Here is a 15,720-nt window from a genome sequence, read left to right on the forward strand (position 1 = left end):
GACTTTCCCTTAAATTTACGCGAGCTTTTATTATGTTGATATATGGGTTTATTTGGCTACAAACGGACATATTAATATATCGCTGCTTTTATTATAATACATAAATTACCAGTGAAAAATATATAGTTTAATATTAGGCAAACCGATATATTTATAGGGTTCCGATATTGCCGATTAACCTGTATCTTCCTGTTGGGATATAATAAATAATTCTTGTTTGTTGAAGTGTCAAAAATACTTTAAATTTGAAGGGGTGTACATTAACTCTTGAAATATGCACTAGTCGTTCACCTTTTTTTTTATTTCATGAAAAATACATTTCCCTTTAAAGTTTTATTCACATTTCGGCGGAAAACCTACAAAGGAAAATGTGGGAATTCTAAAGGCTGAGAAAGCCTAGTTAAATATTTCAAATTTCCACCGTATGGACCGCGGTTATACTGTTCAGTGACCTAGTTTATTTAAATAGTAAGAAAGCTGGCCTTCAAACCCTTAAACTGGCTTTATTAAATTCTTTAAATAAAACGTGTATTTTTGAAATAGTTTATTTTAAATGCACTCAGTTATTAAAATTCTCAGGATAGATTTTTAAACACAAATAAAACTTTAACTTTAATTGCAATTAAAATGCAGGTTGCCGCATATGCTATAGCGTGACGTTCGTTATGATGCTTTCTCAAAAATTTCTACTGGTTTATATAAATGAATCAGTGAAGCGAATATTATAAAATTAAAGTTTGGGAAAAATTAATTAATTTTGCTATTTTTCCCATAGGACCTAAAAAAATAATATTGTTTTATAGTAAGCCAACCAATAAAATCTGATTCTGTAAACTTTTGTTTCTATAAATTTCTTGGAAACTTTTCCAATTAGGGGTTTTGCGTAGGACGTTAAGGCCATTATTTCCTTAGACTAAGAAACTTTTTCTATTACTTGGAATTGTAAATTGTATAACTGCTTAGTTTGATTGAAATTGTTTATTTAACTGTTCCAAATGGTAAATACATATTTTCATGCATGAAAGCTATTCTCAATAAAAAAGAAAACTATTTTAACTTTAACCTTTAGTGATACTAATTACAATCGTATCCAATTAAGTTATGCTTTCAATTTTCCAATTTGCTAAAAATATCTTCCTTATAACCAACTTTATATTTAGAAGATAATTAGAAAACTCATCACAAAAAAGAATATTTTTAATTTTAATTCGCTTTCCATTTCCTATTTTTATTATCCGATTTCTTAGAATAATAATCGAGTCTAATTAGATTATGCATTGATTAAAAACCATTTTAATATGCAAAATACGTACTAAACATGATATTTCATCAAATAAATTAAATTTATTAGAATGATTAATTATTTTTTTTGTATAAATGTTTTCTGAGTACTTTAAGTTTTGTAAATTAAAGTTCAACAAATATTGTTTACGTTTAGTCCGCTCATCTAATTATTTTAATTTAATAAAATTGAATCGTATTGATTAAAGTTAGGTTTTATTCACATTACTTTTAATTTATAAAAGAATCCTAATTTAGAGCAGCCTAATTAAGGAATAAAGAGGAATACTTCCAGTAATTTACTTCCTGTTTGCTCCTCTTACAACTACAAGTAATATAATACCAATCATTTCCAATTAAGTTATGCATTAATTAGTTCTATTTACGAAATATAAGCCATTAATTTTAAAAAACTTTAATAAACTAAATACCATAATATTGTAGCCCGATTAGTTATTAAAATTTGGTACTTAAAGTTCAGCAAATATTTATTAAATTCAGTTTGCTTATCTAATTATTTTAATTAAATAAACTTAAATAGTATTTATTTAAGTCATGCATTGCATTTGCTATTTACCTGTACAGTTTTTTTGATATTAATTTAAAAAGGAAAATTTAGGATACTGTTAATAATATAGACATTATCTATACAGGAGATGACTGAGAAAACCTAAATTGTTTATCATAAATAGAGTTTTTTATATTCGATAAGTTCTTCTGTTTTAAATAATTAACAATTAACTGACAAAATAATTAGAAAACTTATCATAAAAACGTATAATTCCAATAATTTACATTCACTGTGCTTCAATTAATATTACAGTTTTATAACTAACAATCACATTCAGTTATGTTATATAATAATAAATTATATTTACTAAATATAACTCATTAATTTTGAGAAACTTTCATAAAGTGAATACAAACAAAACGTAATATTTCATTAAAATACATCTGATAGAAATGGTATGGAGCCAAAAAGAACTTTTGCAGTTTAAATTTCTATTTGTAGTAATGTTTCCGAGTTATTTAATTTTGGTACTTAAAATGCAAAAAATATTAATAACATTACGTTTGCTTATAAAACTATTTTAATTTAATAAACTTGAATCATTTTAATTCAAATTGTGCTTTTACTAGTTAAATTTACATTATGTTCCAAAATAGTTCTAAGTTTTACGCAACCTTAATAAGGAAAATTAGTGAAAAACTAAGTAATTATAAGAACAAATTCAATAAAGATAGTTAGATCTGCCAAGGCGTTTGATATCGTTAACCTTTCTGAACTACCTAAAGTATGACATAAATAAGTGTTTTAATACAGGGTGTCAATTTGAAAACTTCCCACCCCTATTATCTCGAAACGGGTTAGGTTTTTATAAAATCGCTAGGACACGTCGATTTTATTATCGAGGGGGAACAATTTTTATGCAGAAATCACTTCGCCTCTTTCAACCCCCTACCCCCCAGAACCTCCCTCTCAAAAATCTTAAATGGCAATAGGGGTTGAGTGATACCTCATTTGAAAGAACTTTTTATTCTCTACATTTTGGCACCTTATTTTTTAAATTTGAGTGCTGCGTTGCCAAGTTAGGGTTATTTAAACATTGTTAAATTACTTATTATTAAACATTATTCCTGTAAGTGTTTTAAATACGTCGAAGCTATGATTTCTATTGGAACGTGTTTGACCATAAAGCGAACCGGTGCATTTCTCACTGAAAGTGTTTATCAATCCGACAAATTCTTTTGGTCATGAAAGATAAACATTTAATTTTTTTTCTTTTTTGTTTATTTTCGTTTGCAATGGAATTCGTCTCAATACAGTTCGATGATATGATCCGAAATTTAAAATAGTATTTAGTGAACTTTCCTACCAGTCAATGTCACTAGGTATTTAAATCAGTTATAATTTATTTCGATAATTTGTGTGCTATTGTTAGTTACTATGGTATACACGCTTAGGCAAAGAATTGAAATGATTTTTATTTATGGCGAGCAAGGAAGATGCGCAAGAAGAACGGCAGAAGTTTTTAATAATAGAAATCCTAATTGTAATGTAAGTCACAGATACATTTTGGACGTAGTAGCTAAATTTAATGAAACGGGTTCAGTTGGAAACAAAAAAAGGGCAAGTCGGTGTGTTTTAAACGAAGATGCTCAAGTAGAGATTTTGGGAACATTCGTTGCAGAACCCACCAATTCTCTCCGTACAGTAGCACGTCTAACTGGAATGTCACATGAAACTGTACGACGAGCATTACAGTTACATAAATATCATCCGTACAAGATGCAAATTTTACAGGAACTTCATGAGGACGATTTTGATAGGAGAATAGAGTTTTGCGAAATTATGTCCAACTTAATAAACACTCGTGCAATTGTGGTAAGCAACATTTGCTTTAGTGATGAATGTACCTTTTTCCTAAACGGCCATGTCAATAGACAGAATTGTCGATACTGGAGTGAGGACAATCCCCACATTTTCAGAGAGGGTGCTACACAGCGGCCACAAAAAATTAATGTTTGGGCCGGTATTCTTGGAAATGCTGTTATAGGACCGTTGTTTATTGAACAAAACTTAACTGGAGAGCTCTACTTACACCTACTTGAAGATGTAATTGATCCTTTGATAACAACTGAACTGGAAAATCAAGTTGGTAACATTTTGCAAGAAAACGAACTACACTTTCAGCAAGATGGAGCTACGCCGCATTATTTTCGGCCAGTGCGGGAGTGGTTGAATAACAGATTCCCTAACCAATGGATTGGTAGAAGGGGACCGATAGAATGGCCTGCTAGGTCACCAGACTTAACGCCGTTAGATTTTTTTTTTATGGGGGCACATAAAATCGGTTGTTTACAAAACTCAGCCTGATGATATCGAAGATTTAAAAAGAAGAATTACAGAGGCAAGTAGGGCTATTCCAGAAGAGGTATTTCAGAATGTTCGGGAAGAATTTGAGAATAGACTTTATTTTTGTTTGGAGAACAATTGAGAACACTTTGAACACCTCTTAAAGTAGATGTGTTAATAAAATAAATTTTAGGCGTGCTTTTGTAAAGACCATAATTGTAACGGCTATGCAAATGTTTAGTAAAAATAATATTAACCTAAATAACATGTTTCAATGTAATATTAACCTAAATAACATGTTTCAATGCAAATCATAGCTTTAACGTATTTAAAACACTTACAGGAATAATGTTTAATAATAAGTAATTTAACAATGTTTAAATAACCCTAACTTGGCAACGCAGCACTCAAATTTAAAAAATAAGGTGCCAAAATGTAGAGAATAAAAAGTTCTTTCAAATGAGGTATCACTCAACCCCTATTGCCATTTAAGATTTTTGAGAGGGAGGTTCTGGGGGGTAGGGGGTTGAAAGAGGCGAAGTGATTTCTGCATAAAAATTGTTCCCCCTCGATAATAAAATCGACGTGTCCTAGCGATTTTATAAAAACCTAACCCGTTTCGAGATAATAGGGGTGGGAAGTTTTCAAATTGACACCCTGTATATGAGGTTAAGGTTAATATAAAGTGGTTTTATAGATGAGGAGAAATGTCACATAAAAAGCAGTTTAAGTAAAATCTAAGGAAATTCCTCAGGGAACAATTCTTAGTTTATTGCATTTAATATTTACGTAAAGAAAACAGTGTTTTTTATATTATTATAATAAGGAAAATTAGTTGAAAAATAAATGATAATTTGAACAAATTTAATCACGATATTTATTACACTGTGCTTAAGATCTTAGGAGTTTAGGATATATTATCCAAGAAACTTTTTATTTGATTTTAAATTGGCACGTTTATTGATATACCTAAGGCCTTTGATAATGTTTACTAGTGTAAAATGCTTGCAAGTAACACGATGAAATAATAACATAGAAATTATTTACACACAAAATAATGGAAAATTAAAAAAAAAAGTTCTTCGTGTTTAATAATAATAAATAATAATAAATATTTTTTATTTGCATAGAAAGAAAAAAATACAAGTTTACAAAATCTAGTAATAAATTTACGCAAATAAAAGGCCTACAAATTCAGAATTCTGCCATGACAGATTCTAGTCTTTAACATTGTGGCAAAAAACAATAAACTGAAAAAATAATTATAAAACTTATCATAGATAAGAATACTTCCAATCATGTACTTTCTGTTTACTCTAAAATATAACCCATTAAGTCAAGGAAACTTAAACAAACTATGCAAAATAGACAATACATACAAAAGGTTGCCAACCTTCATATTTTTATTTTTAAATTTAAAATATAATACCGTGTAAATGCATATTTAAATGCATATTATTATGTAGTACTTACTGATTTTAAGATTTTTATTTTAATAAATATTTTTTTACTTCTATATTTGAATTTTATTTATGTTCTTGATGATGTCTTTTTCAGATCGTTGATTAAAATAATAATAGGCAACAAAAATTAGTTTTTCTATAATATTTCAATTGGTGTTCGGAGGTAAACTGGAATTTTAAAAGAAATGTAATAATATCTCTTCAGGTTACCTGAATATTGATTGAAATTGATTAATATTGTCTATTATTATTTCAACACATTTTTAATGTTCATTTTTCAATATTTGATAAAGGGGCCGGTATACATTTTTACAGGTATCTCTGCTAGTTCGGATCGCATCCACCGTTTTTGTGGCGTTTTGTTCCGCAGAACTTTATTCAGAGGTTTGTCTTCTATCATTGGTCTGTTTTCTGTGAATGTCAGTTATTAACGCCCGAAATGTTCGCTAATGTGCGCAGACGTATTTTTGGATGGAGGTCAACAGAGATCATTTTTAACATTTAATAAAATAGGTAAAATTATCTCACTTTTTAATTTTTCCATTTAAAATAAGGTAAATTTTTATTCATATTTATTCATATTTTTTGAGAATGAATTGATAAAATAAAAAAAAATAAAAATAGGGCTATGTAGAAAATAAAATTACTTTTAATTCAAGGTATCACTCGACCCCTAATTCCATCTAAAAAATTGACATGTGGTCTGGGGGGGTGAGGGAATGACGTCAGAGAAACGCAATTTCTGTCAATAAAAATGTCCCTCATAATATTAAATTTGACGTGTTCGGTCGTTTTTGGCTAAACAATTTATTTTTAAAGTTTTTCAGGGTGGACTGTTTTATCTCGGACACCCTGTATACAGGGTGTTTCGGGAGGAAACGGAGATATTTTGGGAACATATTTAGAAGGTCAAAATAAGGTAAATTAACCCATATGTTTTAATCTGATTCTCAACCGTTTCTGAAATAATCGGTTCTGAAGTTTTTTGTAAAATTTTTTATTTTAAAAGCAACACAAACAAATACTAGTAAAAAACAAAATTCCACTAATTTAAAATTCTACGGTTTCTACTGGTGCTTCGTATACTAGAGCTTTCATCCATCCCCAGAGGCAATAATCCAGTGGATTTAAGTCTGGTGACCTCAGTGGCCAAACTTGAGGTACTGCTCTACTAATCCAACGATCAGGAAAATGATTTTCTAAGAAATTACGCACTCGGCGACTAAAATAAGGCAAGACATCGTGTTGAAAATACATTCGGTGTCGAACAATTAGCGGAACATCATTCAACATGTTGTGTATTAAATGGTGTTCCAAAAAGCGTAGATACCCTTCTCCAATAATATTTCATTAAAACACAGCTGATAAAAACGGTATTTATTCAAGAAGAACACCTATAGTTTAGATTGTAATTTGTATAAATGTTTCCCGAGGTATTTAAATTTGGTACATGAAATTCAATAAATATTATTTGCATTCCGTTTGCTCGTCTAATTATTTAAATTATTGGAATCGTATTCATTTAAGTTATGCTTTTACTAGTTACATTTAATATTAGTTTATACTAAAAAAAAATCTTTTGTAGAAAATATATAAATTTACAGGTAACCTTATAAAGAGAATTAGTGAAATACTAATTAATTAAAGAAAAAGAGGTATTACTACTCTTTATAAAATCTAAGGAGTTTAGGATATGTTCATAGGAGCCTCTTAGATATTTTGGCATTTTTATTGACCTGTCCAAGGCCTTTGCTATCATAAATCATCGTGAACTTCTGAAAATTTTAAATAATTTGGTATTTAAGAAGGTAAAGTTTACACTAATATAATGTTATTTTTTAAATAAGAAAAAATGTCAAATAAAGGACAGTTTAGGTACTTTTAGTAATAAATCTTAGTAATAATAAACTTATAAATTTCAAGTAACAGTTCTTTGCCTTTTGCATTTTTCATTTACGTGAAAAGTACAGTGTACTGGATATTAATTTAAAAAGAAAAATTCAGGACCTTGCCAATGCCAGAAATTAATAAAAAAATATTTTTTTTTCAAATTTGATAAAATTTTATTGATAAAAAAATTACAATTAACTGAAAATGTACTTGAAAAACTTATCATAAAAATAGGATATTTCCAATTATTTACTTTAAGTTTTCGTCTCTTATTCTTACAGCTCATAAAATATTAATCATGTCCAATTAGGTTGTGCATTCATTAGTTCTATTTACTAAATATAACCCATTAATTTAAGGAAACTTTAATAAACTAAATACAAACAAAACGTAATAATTCATTTAAATACAATTGACACAAATATATTTACAAAAGACATTTACAGTTAAAATTTTTCTTTTTATTAATGTTTCCTGAGTAATGTGAATTTAGTACATAAAATTCAATAAATACTAATATAATAAATAGATAAAGTTAACCATCATCGTGAACTACTTAAAATATTAGTAAATTTATTATTTAAAAATATGATGTTTAAATTATTATACATTTATTTTAAAGATATGGAGAATTGTCAAATAGAAAGCAGTTTAAATAGTTTTGTAAATAGAGTTCCTTAGGGAATAATTCTTGGTCCTTTGCATTTATTATTTCTATGAACAGGAGACTGTTTTTAATACTAATCTACAACAAAAAGTCCAGGTGTTTATCATTGACATGCCTATACAGGAAAACTTAAAAACTATGTCAGAACCTGATTTTTTAAATTTGTTAAGTTCTTCTTGTTTAAAAATCTGACAATTAACTGATAAAATTACTGGAAAATTTATCATTAAAAAGAAATATTTTTAATTATTTAATTTCAGTTTGCTTCTTTTATTATATCAAAAACTAATTATTTCAAATTCGGTAAGTGCTTCTCTTTTAAAAACTAATAATAGATAGACAATATAATTGTAAAACTTATAAACAAGAATTTTTCCAATTAATTTCGTTGAGTTTGCTCCTTTTATTACTACAATTTATAAAATAAAAATGGTGTCCTATTAAGCAATGCAATAATATAATTGAAATCGTATTCATTTAAGTTATGCCCTTAATACTTTTTAATTTATATTCTAAGAAAATGCGAATTTATAAGTAGGCAATTTTATTCAGGAAAATTTAATAATAAAAAAATGCTTTGTATACATTTTGGAGCCATAACTGATTCATAATTAGTCCCTTCTGCGACAACATATTAACAATACCAATTTTCTAACAAATAAACCTTCCATAACCTTTTTGATATAATAGCACATAACCTTAAAAAGAAGACAGCCCTTTGTGTGTCTCAAACGTAACACCCTTATCGGCAAATTATGGGGTAGTTTTCGAGCAAACACTTTGGACGGGTAAGAGATAGCTACATAGCGACAGCTGTGGAAGTGCAAAGTATCATTTACGGAAACTGTTCTGTCACACAAACGGAAGTTAATGTATCGAGTTGCTAACTTTTATCTTTGCTACGTAAACTGTTATGACTTGTGAAATTGAGAAGGTAAAACGCGTATTGTTTTCGATATAAAATATGACTTTTTGTAACGTAAAATGTTTAAGTATTATAAAACTAAAAAAAGCATTTTTCTCCTTAAGTACCGATAAAGTAAAGCGTTTTTTTCTGAAGTATTTTACGTTCAATATAAAGTGAAACATCGCGCTTGATGGCAGTTTTGTTTATGACTCGTAAAATTTTTTAAAAGGAAATTGAGTTTTTTTTAATAAAACTTATCTTTTGAAACGGTTCTTAAAAAAAAACATATAAAACAACTTTAGGAAAAATGTAATACGAACAAAAAATATAAATAATTTGAAAGAGTTTTAATTAGTTTGTAATTAAGGAGCTTCTGCTCAGTTTGCAAAGCGGATGTTACTTGTAAATATTAGAAGAAACTTCTTTGTAAAGTATTAGAAGTTTCAGTGAGCTTCTTAATAAATTAGTTGCTTGAATATAAAAATTAAAATCATCTTAGGTTTAAGGAGTTTTATTTAAAAGAAAACTAAGAAATTTATGTTAACATTAAAATGTTTAAATAAATCTATTTTTAATGAGAAAGGCTTAAAATTATTATAATCATTATTCAGTAATATAAGTAAATATGAAAATAGTGTAAAATATTAGGAATTAGTTTTTTAGAACAATGTAATAAAAAGTGGATACCCTATTCATTTAAATTATGCATTATTAAGTTAATTGGGTTTGTTATTTTATAAAAGAATAAAGAGGTATTTTATTAAAATATTTTCAAGAAAATTATTATTTTTTATTATTTTTTTAATAATTACGCATTTCGAAAATATTATTTGTGCACGAAGCATGACCAAGTGCTTGAGAGTACTATTTCCTACAAGTTTCGTTATCATATGTTGATTGTCAACAAGACCTGGGTGACTGAAGAGTACTTTGATGGAAAGCTGCAATTATTTTTATTTATTGATGGTGTCTATAGAAAATATGGATCAACTGCAATTTAGCCAGTATTTGCTTTTTGCTCTTCATGTAATCTATTTCCTACTGGACTTTATGTTTACCCCCTTTTCTGATATATCCATTTTCAAAAAGTTAGTACATCATTATTTAATATCTCATCTTGGTTCTACGATTAGTAATAGACGTGTTGGCTTTATGTCAGGCAGGTACACTGAGTTAATTGTTTTTTTGTTTATATATTTGAAGACAGTAGTAAGGTTACATGTTATTTGCACTGACTTTCTTTTCAAAAGTGTTTGACTGTATAAATCATGAAACTTTATTAAAGAAATTAAATCATAAGGGCACCTGTGGTTCATTGTATAATTGACTGAGAAGTTACTTAACGAATCATATGATGTTTTCAATCTTTTCAAAAGTCTTTGACCTTGTAAATCATAAAACTATATTCAATAAAAATCAATCGTTGTGCCGTCGGTACATCATTCTATAATTAGCTAAGAAGTTATTTAGTGAATCGTGGAATCTTCTCACTTTTGCTGATTTTATTATTTTGTCATTGAAAGGTACGCGCTGTTTACACTGACTTCTCAAAAGCGTTTGACTATGTAAATCATGATAGCATGCAAATTGCCAGACTGTGTAATTTTTTATATTTTGCTGGAATTTCTTAAGGATAATAAGGAACCGCATTTATTTAATATCTATAACAGCAATATTCATACTTGCTTTTTACACCGTGGCTTTATTTATTTGCAGAGATTATCTTACTACCGGATTTGGTTAAACTTACAGCTTGGTGTATTAACAACAATATGGACTTTAATATCAAAAAAGTCACTCTATATATCTATTCTTTTAATAATAGTCCTTTTGAGGTTGTACCTACTGTAAGGGACCTAGGCATTGTGTTAGATTTCAAGCTTAGTTTTTCTTCTTGTATTGTGGGTACTATTTCACAGTCCCAGCATTTGTAGCTGAGTTTAATCAAAATACGCACAAAAGCCTGTAAAAGTGTTCATTTAGTTAAGCTTTTCTACTGCACCCTAGTTGATTCTCACCTTGAGTATAGATCATGTATGTGGATCCCTCAGTATAACAATTATATTATACTGGGTAAACAGGTTCAGTATAAGTTCCTAAAGTACATTGTTCATAAAAGAAACATTCCACTTCCTATAGTTTACCAGCAATTTAAATCTGATGTTTTATCTGAAACGTACTATTTTTATGACATGAGAGTCTTCTAGGATATTTTACATTCCCAGTACTTGTTCTGAAGTTCCTGATAGAACTGGATTACATGTATCATCCAGACAAATCCGTTCAAATGATCCTTTAATATTTTTCCCATTCGATTGTATATTAAGGTTTAATAGCTGTTGATAAATAAGTAAATAAACAAATTAATTAATTCATTATTCAGTGTATACTAAAGAATTATTATAAAAAAAGTATATATAATTCCTTTAAGTTATGCAAGATTAAAGTAATGAACCTTAAAATAATTTTATAAAAAATCGAAAATAATTTAATTTTAATACTTAAACGTAATTGCTATATTACTATTATTAGTTTTAGGTAAAAATTACGATTTCTGCGTTTTTTGCTTAATATATTTTTGATTAAAAATGTATCTCTTAGTAATAATTCGAAATCAGGCGAAAATCAGTAATCACGAATTTCTATAGTTTTTTAGCAAATAGCTACCTATTTTTTTTTTAAATGATAAAACTTAAGTTTTCTGTAATGAGTATAGAAAGTAGAAAAGTAGTAAAGTTGAAAAACATATAATCAATATTTTTTTATTTTATTAAATATGTACTAGAATAATTTCTAAGAAACTGGAAATAACATCCATTTAAGTTATGCCTACTTCCATAACCCGTGGGAATTAATTTAGGTAAAAACAAACATGTATTGGCATTCTTAAAATCTTCTCCCGAAGACGCTAAGATCATTATCAAAGTACGTGTCGAAAATAAAATAAAAGAGTTTTGGCTGATAGTAAAACTATCTTGCAATTTCAAGATATATTGTCCTATTTGTATGCAGTAATATAAGAGATTTTAAAAAAGAAACAGTTTAGTTTAGCAAGCAATATAGTGTGACTAGAATTATCAAAAGCTTTCATTGAGTCTTATATCATCAACTAAGTTAATAAGACTAGATGTAGTATTTATTTACTCTCTAAATCCGGACTGGCAATTCAGGAATTATATTAGTTTCAAAACTGAAATATTTCACTCTAAATATCGTTTTCTAAAATTTCAGAAATCACAAGCAATTTATTTATGGGCCTTAAATTTTTGGGTTTTGTAGAAATATATATTTTTTGGATAAAGGTTTAATAATAGTTTTTTTTTTTCTAAATTTCAGAAAACTTACTTTGAAGAGACAAATTAAAAGCACTAAGTCTACTACTAGTTCATAAAGCTCTGATAATGCTTTATTTTAAGCGAAACATGTAACCCTTGAGACATAAAAATATTTTCAGATGGAGAGGTTTTTATTTTGTCGTTAGGTTTCTCTGAGATAATGGACGATGAGTTCTTTTAACTTACTTTGAAGTATACAGCAATTACTCGTATTTAACAGAGGTCTTAGCCAAGCGGCAAAAATAAAATTTAATTCTTTATTGACTTATAGAGTTTCATTATTAAATTCAATCAGATTCATAGCTAAATGATGCATTTACATTTAATTTTTTTATGTCCGGTTTAATTGACCTTGTATCTTTGCCGGCTTTCGAAATCCCAAAGGTAACCCACAAATTTAAAATGCTCTGTATAGTAAAAAATCTGAATTTTTTATATATTTTTTTGCACACTTAAACCTTAACATAGTAGCATTTATAGAACTATTTATAGAATATATATATATATTTGCTTGAAGGATATGTCACAGAAACTTTTAAACACAGAAAAACTTAAATCACGAGAGACATTTTTACCAATAACCAAACCTCTTTATTTTCCTATCGATACGTGTTTCGCTAACGATTAACGTCATTAGCGAAACACGTATTGAGATTAAATTAAAGGATTTTGGTTAGTGGTAAAACTGTCTCGTGATTTGAATGTCACACTAAAGATTTCAACCATAAAGAATCTTCTTCAAAATTTTAAATTATGTTCATCTGATTATGTCATGGAGCGAGAAAAATTCATAGATGAACTCCGACTCTCCGAACAACCAAGTAAAAGAGAACAGACATTTTTAAAAGAATGGTACGTTTAAAATTTTATATTTTTTTATATCTATTTATGCATATAGTACAAAGTCATTTTTTTCTGTGCAAATGCTGTAATCGCAGGGAAAACTCCAAAGAAAATATACAAATGTTTAAACTCATTAATGAAGTTGCTAAGGCAATATTCGGCCCATGGGAATCAAAAGAAAAAATGCTTTACATCATTAAAACTATATAAGGCAAATGGTCAATATGTAAAAAACTTGACCTCCCATCTACAAACTACATTTCATATTTATTATTTCAGGTTGCAATCGAAATTAACAGAATTATAATCTAATCGTCAAAAAATAAGCTTTTGTGAAATAAAAATGTCCTGGATAAGGTAAAGATAATTCAGAGTAGTAAATTTTTAATATGTTTATATAATTTCTTCATAATATTTCTCTTTCATTTTTCTTGTTTTATTAAATTCAAAGTAACTCGAGCATATTTAAAAGTAATTAATAATTTAATCTTAAAAAGAGTGGCGCGAGGAAAGAGGGTAAAACCTTCCTAATAGGTCAGGAATAAGCATCCGATCCATTAAAGTTATGCAGTTGGCCGAAAGTCTCACATATGTAAAACCTTAGGTTTTTATCGTTATCGTAAAGGTTGTGCCAATTTAAAACGACCGAAATATTGGAAATCATGAGATATGCTACAAATATTTAATAAAGTTCGAGACTTTTGATCAAACACAGTTTTTCTGCAATAAGTAACCCTCTTTAAGAAAAATGTTTTGACTACATTTATATTTTTATAAGCTTAATTACTTAACCCCGTCTATTTGGTCCTAATTATCCTTTCGAAATTGACATTTCCCTCAAAACTATCTCATTTAACACACACACACACATTATAATTACGAAAACTTTGAATGGCGGTAAAACCCAACGGCTTCGGCGCGAAATTCTCCAAAGAGAATGGAGAGGCTCCATCCATCACTCAGACTATGGCTCTAAAGGACTAAAATTTTGTCATTTTGCTTACCTCGTCGTCAAAAGGATCGTGGTCGGCCATTGTGCTTAAATCCCGCTTTTCCCGCTCGCCTTTCTATATATTTGGTCTAACAAGTCTCCACTAGGTCGTTGACGAAGTTAGATTGAGCCGGTGAGCAGTTATTGTTAAATGATTCATTGCTGGGTCTGGTTATTATAAGACGGAAATCTGAAAGCAATATTATAAATACATATGCAAAGAAATAGTTTTTTAAAAGTCCATTTATATGATAAATGATAATTTTAGTTTGTAGTCTTGGGAATATCACTAATGGTATCAAAATTTTGCCTTTATTACTAGGTTAGTCACATAAGAAACAAACTCAAAATTCAGAGTTATAAAATACGTAACACCTCCATGGAATATGACTTTTTTTCTGTTTATAGGTTTTAATAAATATTTGAAAAAGCCCAAGTAATGACAAATTTGCCTTCACTTAAACAAGTTTAAAAGCATGTACATTAAAAAAAGAACATAAATGTTCATAATATTAAAAAAAACATGGCCTGATTATATTAACTTACATATTTATACATGAGCACTGTATACATTTTAGTTATGCTTTTAAAAAATTAAACTCTTCTTAGATATATATCCTTAGGGAACATCAAAAAGCTTTTAAAAATTTTACTTTAATCACATAAAATATTAAAAGAATAATAAACAAGAAATGCGTATACGCCTGGAGACGTAAACAATATTCCGCTATTGTTCGCTTAAGCTAAAAATGCTTTTTTTTCATCGCTGTACTACTTTTTAAATTTATGCTTTATTAAAAATATTCCCTTTTCAAATTCAATTTTTAGTCAGGATTATATATATTTTAATAAAAATAATTTACGTACCTATAGAATAAAATTCATTTTATATTCGGCTTAGACGTGGAGTCGTTAACGTTTTGGTATTCTTGAATTAAGCCGTCTATTTTCATTTAATAGCTCAGTAAAAGCCGCACTTCTATGGTTAATCTGAAATTAAAAGAATTGCTTTAATTAAATACTGAAATAGTTTTAGAAGTGAAATGAAACGTATTTTATAAAGACAAATGTTAAGGTAACGAAACATGGCTGTATGTAATAGTTAGTTGAGAACAAGAGAATTGATTAGTTTTTTATTCGTAATTTTTTTTAGTAATGTAGTTCTTGTTGATTTTTTCATACTGTTATAATTGGGTCCTCCAAAAATTCAAATAATTTGACATTACAAAAAATAATTTTAATTAACTTGGCTGTTTTTTAACTTTTTAGAAGTATATCCTTAAAAAATATAGATACTTTTAGTCGTCAGTATTTTGGAAAAAATTAGCACAGCATCTGACCAAAAATAACTATTAGTAAAATTGAACATTAAATAAAAAATAAAAATTTAATTTTTTTTGTCATTCTCTTTTCTCAGAACGTCTTTTGTTTGTAAAAGTCGATGTCTTGGAAACAATGAGATTTTATTAGGCTTGCTAGAACTATC

General features: G+C 28.1%; 1 protein-coding gene and 1 long non-coding RNA gene across 2 annotated transcripts in view; one reads left to right on the forward strand and one right to left on the reverse strand.

Annotated features, from left to right (window-relative positions):
• Positions 1–15,720, reverse strand: part of LOC126742707 (dipeptidyl aminopeptidase-like protein 6) — a 110,053-nt gene that overhangs the window by 73,798 nt on the left and 20,535 nt on the right. The window contains exons 2-3 of the mRNA XM_050449490.1: positions 15,102–15,224; positions 14,248–14,424 (exon numbers count right to left, since the gene is read on the reverse strand). Coding sequence (XP_050305447.1) covers positions 14,248–14,277 — 30 coding nt within the window. The 5' untranslated portion in view covers positions 14,278–14,424; positions 15,102–15,224. The remainder of the gene's footprint in view (positions 1–14,247; positions 14,425–15,101; positions 15,225–15,720) is intronic.
• LOC126742711 (uncharacterized) lies at positions 3,426–4,523 on the forward strand. Its single transcript, XR_007662702.1, has 3 exons — positions 3,426–3,529; positions 3,587–3,667; positions 3,727–4,523. It is a non-coding gene; the product is annotated as an uncharacterized LOC126742711 (long non-coding RNA).

Source organism: Anthonomus grandis, chromosome 12 (genome assembly GCF_022605725.1).
Source record: "Anthonomus grandis grandis chromosome 12, icAntGran1.3, whole genome shotgun sequence".
Lineage (NCBI taxonomy): Eukaryota > Metazoa > Arthropoda > Insecta > Coleoptera > Curculionidae > Anthonomus > Anthonomus grandis.